Consider the following 16,231-nt stretch of genomic DNA (forward strand, 5'->3'; position numbering starts at 1 on the left):
TCAATGCTCCCTGAAATGCCTTGGGATGATGTTTTACTAAATTAAAGGAGCTATATAAGTGCGAATTGTTGTTGAGAAGAATGGACAGCTCGATAGCGCTTCTGGAATTCCAAAACAAACCAATTTCACCATTTTTCTGCTGGCCTGTATGATAGACTACTTTACAACAAGGCAATTCAAGTAACTAGAAGTTCCAACCAATAAATGCACAGATCCTGCTGATTGGTTTCACAGCACCATGAAAAAGTGCACTCTCCCAGAAAGAAAATGTTGTAGGACACAGAAGATGGGTTGTGGGGGGAGGGGAATGTTTCCTTTATGTTCTCTCTAAATATGGGTTAATATGGTCTTGAGTTTCATGGTGTTATTAAAACTGTAAAATACTAGTTACTGTACAGAATTTACAAGACTTAATAAAACACAAGACTTCTCTTATGCAAAGTTGACATTTTAATGTAATTTTTTTTAAATAAACAGCTTACATTACATGTGGAATGGAGGCATTGTGGCTCAAATATTATGTTGTATTTTATCAGCGAAAACACTCCTGCGGCATTTCCAGTTTCAATGGTCCAAACTAGATGGTAAAGATTTACTGTGTCATTCAGAAATCAAAAGACAATCACAACTGCTATAAGAGGCTATTGAGAATCTAACACATTCCAGTTATGTTTTTAATTTCTTCCATTCTTTATGTCATCTGTAGTGTTGAATACTATTCCATATCCTTCCAAAACAGTTCGAACTGCTGGCTTCAACTGCACCCATCAGGGACACACGAGGAAGAGATACAATTAAATTAGCAATTTGAAGACTTCAAAGTATTGAGGCGAAGATCTATCCAACTGGTACACATTAATACAGAGATTATAGAAAAAAAGACATTAAAGGGCAACGACACAAGAATGGAGAGAGAAAAATATCACTTTCCCAAACAAGACAAATACTGTTTTACAAGGAATGAAATTTCACTTTACTAGTAATCCAATAAAAACATCCGAAGCTGCTAGCAAATGAATTAACATCTCAGAATTTAATACTGTGATACATTTATACTAAGACTAGTATTTGTTACTCTGTTTTTGGAGTAGCTATCAATAGTTTTGAACAGGAGAGTAACTGTTGTTAAATGCAAAGTATTTTCTGGATTAATTTGCATCTTTTGCAACTGAATATTCTAGTAAGAATGAGTATTAAACATTTTTATTTAGGGGGTGCATATGTTGCCACAGTACCACTGATTGTTGAAAACAGCTGCACTTGGATTAAACTGATCACAAATTGTCATCCATTTCTTTAATCATTTTAAGTCAGGATTGGGCTTTTTTCTGGAAGAATGATTTCCATTTGCCAGTTAAATGGACAACTTTGATTGTATTCGTTTACATTTTATGTAGTGATCAGAACCAGTCAGTTTTTATAGATAACAATGTATAAAGCTGGACCTCTGATTGCAGCATCTTCAATGAATGCAACACCTTGGCTATAAACCAGATACTTGCAACAGTAAATGTTTGCTTCAACAAAGCTCTGAGTACACCATTTTTACAGTACAACTGACATCCTTCCAATAATTACATGGATCAGATAGTATAAAAAAATAGTATGACAAATCTTCATGCCACTGCACTGCTAGTTATTAAAGAACTGATCACTAAGCATACAAAACTGAATATTTAAGGAAGATTTTTACTATGTTCTTGTTCAAAGTATCAACACAGCAGGTGTTTGCACAGCACATTTTAAATGAATGTAGGCAGCTTTGGTGTAAACAGTGTTTGCAAATTAAATCAACTTCTTTAAAATTTGCTATAACTACTCTGAAATGGCTTCCTAAAATTCTACTTGCTGATAGGCATTTATGCAGTGGGAATATTAAAGCTAATTGTCTACTTATTCTGAAGTCAAAGTTTAGTGTAGTGTGGTTACTAAGGAATAAGTGTTCCAGTACTTTCTGGCTTCAGGTTTGAAAGTGGCTTTGGTCCAAAACTTGAATCCTCTAAATACAAAGTCAAAATTTTAAGACTATGCTAAAAAGGAAAATGGCTTTCCTTAAGCCACCATATATTAGGATGTATATTTAGTGTGCCAGGTCATGTTCCTTGGCTTTACAGAATAATTTTACTTACACTAAAGGAGAATAGATAAGGTTTTGACTTTATGGCCACTCTTCAGTATTGGTGGATCTGGTGAAATAAGTTTCAAGTATGAAAAGGATCTGGGTTACAAGATAAACCTGCAACTATAAACCAGTCTCTTCCCCATCTCAAGCAAACTACCACAGATTTGACAAATACATTCCTACTGTGAGACCACACTTTGTCTCCACTAGGTTACTATGAAATAGCAAAAAAAAGGCAACTCAGTAGTAGATTACTATTCTACTTAAAAAGTGATAGGCACCTTCAAAAATTCAAATTTTTCCAAAAGGGCTCCATTCGTGATTTGGCACTTATCTCTAGTGACTACATTATAAATACTTGTGAATGTGTGTCAATTGAAGTTGAGTTTTTATTTTGCGCAAGGAGTCAAAATTAGATACTGTTTCAGCGTTTGTACCTGAGTAACTTTATAGATATTAAAGGAGGCATGAACACTGCTAATAATGATGAATGCACATCAAAATTAATCTTCAGCTACGTGCTAATTGTGAAATGGGATGGTTTTGAAGTGGACATATATCCAACAGTAACTGCAACATGGGAAATCACAAAAGCCTTACTGTGGACATTAAGTACAATTAAGCTGATTTATATTTTTACAATTATCACAACTCTAGATCAGATGGTTTCATGGCTTTCCAGAAAGCCTGAAAAGTTATGGTGATCCAGTAGGTTGATATTTTGTTGCACCCAAGAATATACAAATGTATCACTAATTGAATGCTTTTAAGACTGGATGAGGTATACAATGCAACATGCCATAACTGGAATCTAATTTATGTAACAATTACATTGCTGGTGTCAAAACACCATCTCCTATCATTGATGCACAGAATTTACCAGTGCAGACAGATCCCAAGTCAGGAGGAGATTTTTTTTAAAACCTAAACTCCTCTAAAAAGTGAAATGCTTTAAAAACTGGCTTCTTGTAGTTAAGGGATCCACAAATTATCAATACAAATGTCATTACTGTAATAATTCTGCATATTTGACGAATAAGACAATTTTGGCTTCATCATGAATGAAATAAAGAACTTTAATTAAGATGGGAATAACCGGTAAAGCACTAATACAAAATGATTGTGAAGTGTGAAGCAAGTTTATAGTCCTTGGTGGATCTCATTCTACTGATTAGTACTGTAAATATACCATGAATAATGCATCGCATTTGGACTCTCCCTCTGACACCTAAACTACAATATTCAAAGTTAGTCTTTGAGATAGGAAGAGCAAGTTTCATGGTTTACAGCATGGCTGAAGATACCAGAATTTGGAGTGAAGCTGGAGACACAGAAATTTATTAAAGATTCAACCAAACAATTTGGCAAACTTTCCAACACTCATTTGTAAACATTATGCTTCCCTTTTCAATTGGCAGCACTTTGAAAAGACAAAAAAATTATATAGAATATTATTCTTAATATTTATCCAAAACCTTGCATCTTCCAACCAAATAATTTAATGTTCCCACATGATAAATTAACTACCATATCAATAGGCATTATACCAACTGAAATGCAATGCACTGGTTTAAGTACAGAGATACTTTATAAATTCAAATGATCTTTGTGCTGTTTGATGGTCACAGTATTATAATTAAATACATCTGTTTTCAGTTATATTCCTGGCACGCAGGAGAACAAATCTTAAATAAACTAGTACATGCAGGTGACTGCTTCTTTGTATATAATTTGTTTTCAAAAATACTTTAAAGTAGTATACAAATAAGTCTCCTACATGAAGGTTAATTTCTTAATTTCCCCAAAACTATAGATCTCTTTCAAATTTTGCACAGTAGCAACATTTCCTTGTTAATAAAGCTGATAAATCACTTGAAATGGAAAGGCTTTAATTTCCATGGAGGAAGTAGTACATTTATAGGAAAATACCTACAACACTCATCAGTTGTTTTGTCCTGAGCATTTGGCTACAGAGAGCAGCTTACTCTCTTCCCCCTCAAGAAGTACATTACAGTTACACACACACATACAGACACTCACTCTCTCTCACACATGCTCATACTAGGTAGGCCACAGTTAGCTTCCCAATTGTATGGGATAGAAGGAAGCTATGTGTAGCTAATGGTCACTATACTAAGTGTACATAAGCAAACACCTTAAGGCAAGGGGCATAGGGGCTGACTTTGTTGTTTGCATTTTTAGCATATGGTTTGAAATTGCAGCACAGTGTAAAGAATTCTAGGCAGTTCATAGTGCTTATCATACTTTTCATTCTCTAAACCCTTTAAAATTTCTATGAATACTTTTTGAAAACGATCTGTGCAAATTGCCTTAGGAACCTTCAACCACTTAAGGCAAAGTGTTTAAATTAACAGAATGTAGAAAGTACCACATACCTTTGTTTATCCAACAATGGATTTGTTGTTAGTGCTATCAATTGTTAATGTACAAATCAAAGACTACAGGAGAGTCCAAGTACTCAGTCTCATGTGATCAGTTTGGATAAACAAAAACATATTGGTAGAAGAGTAAAAAGGAAGATGGAGGTTCATAAAGCAAACAGCATCGATTTATAGGAAACCTGGGGCCGGGGTGGGGGAGGAGGGAGCACAGCATAGGTGCTTCAGGGAAGTAACAGAACTCAAATCATCAAACTTCTGAAAGCTTTCAGAAATCTGAAACCATTCCTAGAATAATGTTTTTCAAAATAAATTAGCTTTTTTTTGTTATTACACATCTCCTTCTGATCATAGCACAATATTGCAAACTGTCCAGTGGGTTCTAATGCCATGATTGTAGCTGTTGCTTGTCATAATCTGCTATTAGTCTCTTAATGTGAGCCAGTTTGTTATGCAGGTATTCACATCTATGTTTCTCTTCATGGTAATTGGGACTATTCTGTAGACACAAAGGAATAAGTGGTGAACTTTATGTAAAATACTTGAATCCTTTATCCTATTTGAATTTATAATCTGTGGCATGGAAAAATATAAACAGTATTACCTATCACAATCAAATACTTAAAATGTCTAATCAATTCACATGGCCATGATGTACTAATTAAAATTTATCGTTACAACAATGGTGGCTAGAGGATAATTTTTCAAGAATTGCATAAAAACATAGGCAGGAACGATACAATGCAACTCATTCCTTACGACTTTAGTACTCCTACCCACAATAAAAACCTAAACAAAATTACTTTGCCTCGGTCAAACACTCCTTAGTTTGAGAATGTATGGAATGACTATTGACTGATATAGTCAGCAGTAGAAACTTGCTGGAAATTTCTATACATATTCCAGGGGATCTGTGCACATAAATGGAATGCACATCATTCCCACCACTTTTCCTACATTCTTTTTAAATATGTTTAATTAATCCTGATCAATTTCTGGCCAGTGATTTTTTTAAATATAAATCTTCATCACAGGCTGTCATTTTCCTTTCACTTTACTTCAAAGCACATGAAAAGTTTATTTGTGTTTTTCTTTTTTTCTTTTAAACAATTGCTGCTGTTATTGATCACAGATAGTAATCATTTTGAAGCCCTGGGCCATTGTGAAAAAGATAGAAGTAACAACATGCAGAAACAAAAATACAATTGTTGTAAGTTACTTAGTATTTTTGGTACTTGAATTTTTGCGTACCTAAAGACCTGACTGTTACCTTGCGGTTTAGCTCACCCTCCAATATTCACTAATTACAGCAATCAAAATCTGCACAAAACTGTAAATGGAGTGACCAAGCAGACCTCTTATGGCATATTTACATTTGAAAATCGTTCTACTTTCAAGATTGCCATAATATCTGTCTATGTGCAGCAAATTGCCATTTGTGATTTCTTGCAGAGGGCCACCAGTTCCCTCCTCCTCCCCTGACCCCATCAGAATGGCTGGTAAGATAATGTACAGGTCAGTACAGGGAGAAAAACACCTCAATGACCTGTAAGTGGTGGGTGTGAGTGTTCAATGATGATAACTTAGAACCCTCTCTGCACTGCACAGGAGTGCCATCCTGTTTCAGGTGTTCAAATCCTGGAGTGGGGCTTGAACCCATAACTTTGACTCAGAGGAGAGACTGTTACCAAGGAGCAAGCTGACTTAAGTACTAACTAGTTCATATGAAATGTTCGAGAAAAATATCTAGTACAAAATTGAACAGAATATGGCAATGCTTTTTAACTCCAATCTAATACAAAACTGGAAGGGACAATAAGCAGGATTCCTGTGAAGAGACTGTACCATTCCAAAACTAATCACTAACCTTTGTAATTTTCCAGTACTCTTGCAAAACTTCCTCATCGATAATCTGCAAACAAGTGGAGATCTGTTACATGAGTCAAAATGATGTCAGGGTAAGACATTACACAGTACTTTTCTCCAAGTTTTAATGCCTCATTGTTTAACATAATAGAAAGTGCAAAAATAACAATGGATAGACCTCTTTTACATTTTCTAAGCACTCTGACTTGCAAATCAATGCACATAAATTACCAGAAGGATGCACACAAAAAGAAACATTTAACTAAGGCAAGCTCTGAATATCTGCTGATTTATTAGAAGATCAGCCGTGATAATTTTGAATGGCGGAGCAGGCCCAAAGGGCCGATTGGCCTACTCTTGCTCCTATTTTCTATGTTTCTATCTGACCTGTAATTTAGTAACAGCCAGTTTACAATTTTAGTGGGATCAGGAATTAAAAACACATGAACTAGAATAACCATAAAACTTGAAAAGAATGTATAACTTTGGAATTTAGGTGGGAGAAAATGTCACAGATTTACTTAATTGGATTGACAAAAATATAGCAAGGATAGAGTAGGCAGACCAGAAACAAGGCTAGAAGGTGGAAATATACTATGTCTCCTCACTGAAGTCGCAGTATTGCCATCCTAGATTCCAGAATATGCATTAAAATGACTTTTTGAGCCAGCATGTAGAAAGTCCTACAAGAGAGGGGGCGGTACTGGACCTAATTCTAGGGAATGTGGCCGGCCAAGTGGAAGAAGTGCTAGTAGGTGAGCACTTTGGTGACAGTGACCATAATTCGGTGAGATTTAAGGTGGTCATGGAAAAGGACAGGGAGGGGCCGGAAATAAAGGTTCTAAATTGGGGGAAGGCCGATTTTAATAGGATAAGGCAGGATCTGGCCAAAATGGACTGGGATCAGCTGCTTGTAGGAAAATCCGCATCGGAGCAATGGGAGTCTTTCAGAAGGGAGATTGAGACCATACAATGGCAACATGTTCCCGTAAAGGTCAAGGGTGGTTCCAAGAACTCCAGGGAACCTTGGATGTCAGGGGATATACGAGAATGGATCAGGAAAAAAAGGAGGGCTTTTGGCAAATACAAAAGGCTAAAGACGGAGGAAGCCCTAGAGGAGTACAAAAAGTGCAGGGGGATACTTAAAAAAGAAATTAGGAGATCAAGGAGGGGCCATGAAATAACACTGGCGAGCAAAATAAAGGAAAATCCTAAGATGTTTTATAAGTATATTAAGGATAAGAGGATGACTACGGAAAAAATAGAGCCCATTAGGGACAAAAATGGCAATCTGTGTGTGGAGCCGGCAGATGTAGGAGGGGTTCTAAATGAATTTTTTGCATCTGTTTTCACTATGGAGAAGGACGATGTAGACATAGAAATACGGCAGGGGGACTGTGATATACTCGAACATATTAACATCGAGCGGGAGGAGGTATTGGCGGTTTTAGCAGGCCTAAAAATGGATAAATCCCAGGCGCGGACGAAATGTATCCCAGGCTTCTGTGTGAGGCAAAGGAGGAGATTGCGGGGGCTCTAACACATATATTCAGAACCTCTCTGGCCACAGGGGATGTGCCAGAGGACTGGAGAACCGCTAATGTAGTACCATTATTCAAGAAGGGGAGTAGGGAAAAACCGGGGAACTACAGGCCAGTGAGCCTAACATCAGTGGTAGGAAAATTATTGGAAAAAATTCTGAAGGACAAAATTAGTCTCCACTTGGAGAAGCAAGGATTAATCAGGGATAGTCAACATGGCTTTGTCAAGGGAAGATCATGTCTGACTAATTTGATTGAATTTTTTGAGGGGGTGACTAGGCGTGTGGATGAGGGTAACGCAGTGGATGTGGTATACATGGATTTCAGTAAGGCCTTCGATAAAGTCCCGCACAGGAGACTGGTCAAGAAGGTACGAGCCCATGGAATCCAGGGTGCCTTGGCACTTTGGATACAAAACTGGCTTAGTGGCAGAAGGCAGAGGGTGATGGTCGAAGGTTGTTTTTGTGACTGGAAGCCTGTGGCCAGTGGGGTACCACAGGGATCGGTGCTGGGTCCCTTGCTGTTTGTGGTCTACATTAACGACTTGGATATGAATGTAAAAGGTATGATCAGTAAGTTCGCTGATGATACAAAGATTGGTAGGGTGGTAAATAGCGAGGAGGATAGCCTCAGTCTGCAGGACGATATAGATGGGTTGGTCAGATGGGCGGAACAGTGGCAAATGGAATTTAACCCGGAAAAGTGCGAGGTGATGCACTTTGGAGGGACTAACAAGGCAAGGGAATACACAATGAATGGGAGGACCCTAGGCAAGACAGAGGGTCAGAGGGATCTTGGTGTGCAAGTTCACAGATCCCTGAAGGCGGCGGAACAGGTAGATAAGGTGGTAAAGAAGGCATATGGGATACTTGCCTTTATTAGCCGAGGCATAGAATATAAGAGCAAGGAGGTTATGATGGAGCTGTATAAAACACTGGTTAGGCCACAGCTGGAGTACTGTGTGCAGTTCTGGTCGCCACACTACAGGAAGGATGTGATCGCTTTGGAGAGGGTGCAGAGGAGATTCACCAGGATGTTACCAGGGCTGGAGCGCTTCAGCTATGAAGAGAGACTGGGAAGATTGGGTTTGTTTTCCTTGGAGCAGAGGAGGCTGAGGGGGGACATGATTGAGGTGTACAAAATTATGAGGGGCACAGATAGGATGGATACTGAGGAGCTTTTTCCCTTCGTTGAGGGTACTATAACAAGGGGACATAGATTCAAGGTAAAAGGCGGGAGGTTTAGAGGGGATTTGAGAAAGAACTTTTTCACCCAGAGGGTGGTTGGAGTCTGGAACTCACTGCCTGAAAGGGTTGTGGAGGCAGGAACCCTCACAACATTCAAGAAGCATTTGGATGAGCACTTGAAATGCCATAGCATACAAGGCTACGGACCAAATGCTGGAATATGGGATTAGAGTAGACAGGGCTTGATGGCCGGCGCGGACACGATGGGCCGAAGGGCCTCTATCCGCGCTGTATAACTCTATGACTCTATGACAAGTTGTTTTCATGACTTATCCAATGTAAAATTAATCAATAAAATCATTTAAATTAATTGATAGTGTAGCTGGTATTATTGTGACTGGGATGTTCAATGTGCTTTTTGAGGGGAGGGGGATTTTTTTGTGTTTTAAAAAAAACAGTATTTTGAGTCCATACCAGCCAATTTCAAATTAACTTACCTAGTCCTTACATGACTGAAATTTAACGTGTGTACAAAAATGTCAGTTGCTTTTTATTGGAAGTAGATGGATATTCCAAATTAAGCCTGGGCATCCTACATAAAGCAGAGTCATCTTTTTATCACTGTAATTACATCTAGAATCAATTGTAAGTTTTTAAACACCCAAAGATATAAAACCAGAATAAAAATTTCAACTTCTTAATTAAGCACAATGCAACTGGCAAATAGTTGTACACAATTTACACTTCCAGTCACTAAATGATTTTATTGACCATTTCAGTAGGCATAGATATTCTGATCATTGTCTTCTCTCCATGCTGTCGTCAACTAGGCCATAGACAAGAGGCAATGCTCCCAGCTGCAAACTGCGCAAGAACTGCCCGACAACAACGTGCCTTCCCACCATCAAATAAAGCTGCTTGGTTTCAGCACCAACCCGCAGCTCCAAGATGCAGAATGAGATTTCAAACTGCTTTCTTCTACTTCCTGGTAACACAAAACTTTGCTTTCTAATGGAAGCTCCAATACATCGTGGTGGGGAGATAGCAGCACAGGTTTGTTCCTGTGAATTCCTACATCCCAGCTGTGCCATTACGGGCAGCACTCAGCAGAATGCAGGTACTTGCTTCGAAAGAATGAAAGCTTGTGACAACATAAACCAGGGCTATTTTTACATTTGAGAGATTTTTATAAAAGTGTAGAAAGACGCTCAAGAGCAGTCACCTGCTTGGCTCCTCAGTTGGGGTTAGGAACCATTGCGAGATGACTAACAGAACAAGTAACAAAAGAAAATAAAAACACCTTAAAAGCTTTGTCTCTTCAGCTGAGCAAGAGTTATAATGCTATGGGAGTTGCAGCTACCTTCTACAATAAACTCATTTGTAACTGTGAACCAGTCTATAAAGTGTTTCACACTTAAAATGAGTACAATATCCCTCCCATAACAAATGTGAGTCTACCTCATCACTAGACGGGGGAGCAAGAGTGTGATAGTTAAAACTGAAGAAACAGTGCAAACGTTTGGGTGTACTCTTTCCCACCCCCACAAATTATGTTGCTTGGTGAAATATACCAGTATAACATTTAATGGTATAAACATTGAACCCTACAAGAATCAAATACACAACAGAATAAATTCAGTTAGGCTGCACTCCCAGCATTAAGACTTGCTGAATCGGAATGAGGCCGTGTACCTGGAGCATAACCTCATTAAATTTACCTTCACGTGTAAAGCCAAACAACATGGAAAGACTATTAAACAATTCAGATTTTTAACTACACATTGAACAGCTGGAAATGTTTCTGCCAATACCTTATACTCTTCAGAGTCAGGAGAAAGACGTTTGCGCTCTGCATCCAGCTGCAAAAATCGCTTGGTTACCCTCTCTAACCTGGCATGCAGGTTCCGGTATTCACCATACTCTGCATTAAAGTCATCTTTGTAGTTTTGTCTCTGCTCATGTGACATAATGGCTGCATATTTGCTGTTGATCAAAAAAGTGGTAATACTAACATTACACATCAAAAATGTACGCCATTACGTTTATCAGCTACAATACAAAAGGATTGTTTTTCAGTAATAAGGATAGATAATTTAAAGCGGACAACAAGCAAGGTTTAAAAAAAAAGAAATGATCAATTTGCATTCCAGATGGTTTCACTGTTTTTTGAAGAAAATTTTTTGCTATCTAACTGAAGAATGACACTGCCAAGGAGACGCATTAAAACATCAACCTGCAGTTGATTGTTACAATTCATTCCTCATACTTGAGTTTCTGATCTATGCTGTGCTGCTAGGAGGAGATGGAAAGGAGACGACGACTTAAGTGGGGAGGTGAATCGTTACCAGATAACTATTACAATATTTGTAGCTCCCAGCACAAGAGCAACATGACAGAAGCAAGGCACAAGACAGGAGTCTAATGAAATACTCTCCACTTGTCTGGATAGGTGCAGCCGCAACACTCAAGAAGCTCAACACCATCCAGGACAAAGCAGTCCACTTCACTGGCATCTCATCCACTAGCCTGGGAAACATCTACCCCCCACCACCATCGGTGTACCATGGCTGCATGTGTACTGTCGACAGGATGCACTGCAGCAACTTGCCATTGCTTCTTCGGCAGCACCTCCCAAACCTATAACATCCATAGGGATAGAGCAAATGGACAGAAAACAGAGTAGGGATAAATGGGTCAGTCTCAAGTTGGCAGGCTGTAACTAGTGGAGTGCCACAAGGATCAGTGTTAGGGCCTCAGCTATTTACAATCTATATTAATGGCTTAGGTGAAGGGACAGAGTGTAATGTATCCAAGTTTGCTGACTATACAAAGCTAGGTGGGAAAGTAAGCTGTGAGGAGAACACAGAATCTGCATAGAGATATAGACAGGTTAAGTGAATGGGCAAGAAGGTGGCAGAAGGAGTATAATGTGGAGAAATGTGAGGTTATTCAAGTTGATAGGAAGAATAGAAAAACGGAATATTTTTTAAAATGGTGAGAAACTATTAAATGTTGCTGGTCAGAGAGATTTGGGTGTCCTCGTACAAGAAACAAAAAGTTAGCATGCAGGTACAGCAAGCAATTAGGAAGGCAAATGGCATGTTGGCCTTTATTGCAAGGGGGTTGGAGTACAAGATTAAGGAAGTCTTACTGCAATTGTACAGGGCTTTGGTGAGACCTCACTTGGAGCATTGTGTACAATTTTGGTCCCCTAATCTAAGGAAGGATATACTTGCCTGAGAGGCAGTGCAATGAAGGTTCACCAGATTCATTCCAGGAATGAGAGGGTTGTCATATGAGGAGAGGTTGAGTAGAATGGGCCCATACCCTCTGGAGTTTAAAAGAATGAGGGGTGATCTCGTTGAAACATCTAAGATTCTGACAGGCTATATGTTGTTTCTCCTGCCTGGAGAGTCTAGTACTATGGGGCATAGTCTCAAGATAAGGGGTCAGCCATTTAGGACTGAGATGAGGAGGAATTTCTTTACTCAGAGGGTTGTGAATCTTTGGAATTCTCTACCCTCAAAGGGATGTGGATGCTGAGTCATTGAGTACATTCAAGGCTAAGAGCGATAGATTTTTGGACTCTAAGGGAATTAAGGGATATGGGGATCGGGCGGGAAAGTGGAGTTGAGGTCGAAGATCAGCCATGATCTTATTGAATGGCAGAGCAGGCTTGATGGACCGTATGGCCTATTCCTGCTGCTATTTCTTATGTTCTCCGGACTGCTTCCAGCACCGGAATCTCTCTCTCTATTCTTTACGACCAGAACTGAACGCAGTATTCAACGTGTGGTCTGACCAAAGCACTATGCAGTTTGATCATTATCTCCTCTGACTTCTATTGTACTGTTTTAACTATGTAAATCAACATTCTACTGACTTTGTTTGCTGCTCTGCATTGGTTGGATAGGTTTAGTGTCAAATTTAAGACCCATAGTCTCTTTCTGCTTCATTCAGATATTTCAACACCTTTCATAGAGTACATGAGTTGTCTATTTTCTATCCTATGCGCAATATAGGCACATTGGTGTCAATGCAATTTGTCCACTATAAATGGTGGACGGTGTAGCCAACAAATTTAAAATCAGTATTGTACTTTTTTTTAACACTAGTTTTGGGAGAATCCCTTGGTGACTGCTTTATCTTAATTTATATACTGTGGTGCAAGAGTATTCCCCTCCTTCCAAATGTAAATTCTGTGCGAGAGCATCAGGGCCGGGGTCCTCGAATACTGCAACTGATGGTCGAGATTCTGGAGCTGGTGGACAACAAAAAGTTGCGAATCACCCCTTCCCCCCAGTCCGAAAGGGGAAATAGTTAACCAGAACGTGGGGAAGTGATTTACCAAAAGCAGAAAAGTTTAGTAAAAAGGGAAATAATCAAATTTTTACATTTAAAAAAAACGCCTGGCGTTCAGAGCAGAGTTTTCATAGCCTTCACAAAGCTGACAATTTTGCAAGTTGCAAAATTAAGAGTGGACTTCTGCAAAAAAAACAGCGGAATGACTGCCCATTCATTACTTTAAAACTACAATGATTCTTTTTAATAGATCCAGGAACAGAGAAATTAAAGCTGATTGTTGCAGCTGATTGAAGCTGCTTGAACGGACTGAAATAGCCGGCCCGCTTAATGCGGTGCCTTTGTAATTGATGCCTATGGCAATAGCAAATGGTTAGCGCCATTTGCCCAACAAAGGTGGCTGTCTGGGATAACGGTGGACAATGTAAGTGGTGGGGACTGTACTTCACACGTGTCAGTCTTAAATTTCATCTGACATTGTTCTGTCATCTTACGTATTTTGTCCGAATCATTCTGCAATTTCTGAGCTGCCCCTCCTAATTTGGCATCATCAGCAAATTTGACCATTTTGGATTGAGTATCTGAATCCAGGTTATTTGTGTAAATTAGAAACCGTTGTGGTCCTAACATCAAGTCCCGAGTCACCCTACTCAGTACTTACCCGCCACATACTCCCATGAGTACCAATTGTTTTCTACCCAGCTTCTTATCCTTGACAAGGTTTACCTTGAATCCCTACAGCTTAGAGTTTAATTAATAGCCTCTTGTGTGGAACATTACCATAAAAACCTTTTGGAAGTCAAGGTACATCATATAAAAACAGGTAACCATAGTCCACTTGGGTTGTCAATTCCTCAGTCATTGAGGAGGTTGGTCAGGATCTTTTCCTTCTGACTCCATATTGACTGTTTGCTAGATTATTGTGCAGATAATCTTCAGATTTGGTCCTGATAATGGATTCCATTATTTTACATGGAATGAAAGTAAGACTAATGGATCTGGAGTTGCCTTGTCTGTCTGGTCATCCTTTTTTGAATATGGACACCAAATTAGCCCGTCTCCGCCCCGCCTCATCTCATCTGCACCTTTGTTACCTCTGGACTCTACTCTTCTAATGCTCTCCTGACCAGCCTCCCACCTTGTACTCTCTGTAAACTTGAGCTCATCCAAAACTGCTGCCCATATCCTAACTCACACCAAGTCCCATTCATCCATCACCCCCGTGCTCGCTGACCTACATTGGCTCCCGGTCCGGCAATGCCTCTATTTAAAAATTCTCATCCTTGTTTTCAAATCCCCCCTTGGCCTCGCCCCTCCCCATCTCTGCAACCTCCTACAGCCCTACAACCCTCCGAGATCTCTCTACTCCTCCAATTCTGGCTTCTTGCGCATCCACGATTTTCACTGTTCCACCATTGGCAGTCGTGCCTTCAGCTGCCTAGGCTCTAAACTCTGGAATTCCCTTCCATAATCTCTCCGCCTCTCTACCCCTCTGTCTTCCTTTAAGACGCTCCTTAAAACCTACCTCTTTGACCAAGCTTTTGGTCACCTGTCCTAATATCTTTTGTGGCTTGGTGTCAAATTTTGTTTGATAACAACTTTCTGGACTCAATGATTTCAATAACTTCAGATCATAACCACTGCTCCCCTTTTTTTCTGGGCAGTAAGTGCTACTAATCGTTCTGATGTTGCCATTTACAGCTCCTCTAGACCCATCTTTTGTTTCTCTACTTGTCCCATTACCACCCTCCTTGCCTTGCACCATCATCCCTTTTGTCATTTAATCACTCCTACCCTCCATCCTATCAGAGACCTTCCTTTTTGTTCTTTCTTCCCCTGGCTATGCACTTGCTTAAAAACTGTTTATCTTCAATTTTTTTCCAGTTCTGACGAAGAGTCAACAACCTGAAACGTTAAATCTGTTTCTTTCTCTACAGATGCTGCCTGACTTGCTGAGTATTTCCTGCATTTTCTGTTTTTATTAGCGTAATGGAACATAATCGTTTATTTCTTTCCGTTCCATTAAAAAGTATTCCTTGATGTGTCTAAGAGTGGTAAACGGGTGCAGTTTTATTAATACAGTTGAAAATGGGTTTATCACCAAAAATAAGCATTTTCAATAAGTGTCCAGTCTTCCACCTGAGTAATCTGATTTAAAATCACTGAAAATGATTTTTAAAAAAAACTATATTGAACCATTTAATAGTTTCATTGGTGTACACTAGTCAGTTACTTAGTAAATTAAATATTTTTTGAACTGAAATTTTTAGAAAAATTGTGCCTACTAGTGTCTGTGCATCTAAGAAAATGAGCGCAATTTGAAGAGCCTTCCTGAACCAGCGCAATCGGCGGAATCTCAATTTTGTGGGCGGGGCCTGATCCGGGAAAACTGAATCTTAAACCAGCATAAAAGATCAGGGAAAACACGAATTTAGGTGTTTTTGGGCATAACTCACATTTAAAATTCCACAATCTTTTGCGCTGGTTCAGTCAATTTCACTCGCATTGCACTGATATTACTGGCATAAACAAACAGAAACTCTACCCCCTAATTTGAAGCCTGTTTTTATATATGACCTACAAAGACAATTATAAGGGGGTCCGTTGTAGGTCATTCATTACTTGTAAGATGTCACCATCTGTCGATCTGCATTACTAAACAAATGTTATAACTTATCATTATTGGTTGCTAAGTCAATGATTCCCTTAAGAGTTTGTTCTGACCGCTTACAACCATGTACTTATGCCAATTTTATAGTAACATTTAAAATGTAACTTTGCTTTTAAAACCAATTTTTAAAAAAGGGAAACAGT

The 16,231-nt window shown here is 39.1% G+C and overlaps 1 protein-coding gene across 1 annotated transcript in view; it reads right to left on the minus strand.

Moving 5' to 3' along the window:
- Nucleotides 1-427: 427 nt before the first annotated feature.
- The window catches only part of ell2 (elongation factor for RNA polymerase II 2), a 133,647-nt gene continuing 117,843 nt past the window's right edge, over nt 428-16,231 (minus strand). Inside the window, exons 10-12 of the mRNA XM_067982865.1 lie at nt 10,927-11,098; nt 6,389-6,433; nt 428-5,020 (exon numbers count right to left, since the gene is read on the minus strand). Of these exons, the coding sequence (XP_067838966.1) occupies nt 4,904-5,020; nt 6,389-6,433; nt 10,927-11,098 (334 nt within the window). The 3' untranslated portion in view covers nt 428-4,903. The remainder of the gene's footprint in view (nt 5,021-6,388; nt 6,434-10,926; nt 11,099-16,231) is intronic.

The sequence above is a fragment of the Heptranchias perlo genome, chromosome 4 (assembly GCF_035084215.1).
Source record: "Heptranchias perlo isolate sHepPer1 chromosome 4, sHepPer1.hap1, whole genome shotgun sequence".
Classification (NCBI taxonomy): Eukaryota; Metazoa; Chordata; class Chondrichthyes; order Hexanchiformes; family Hexanchidae; genus Heptranchias; species Heptranchias perlo.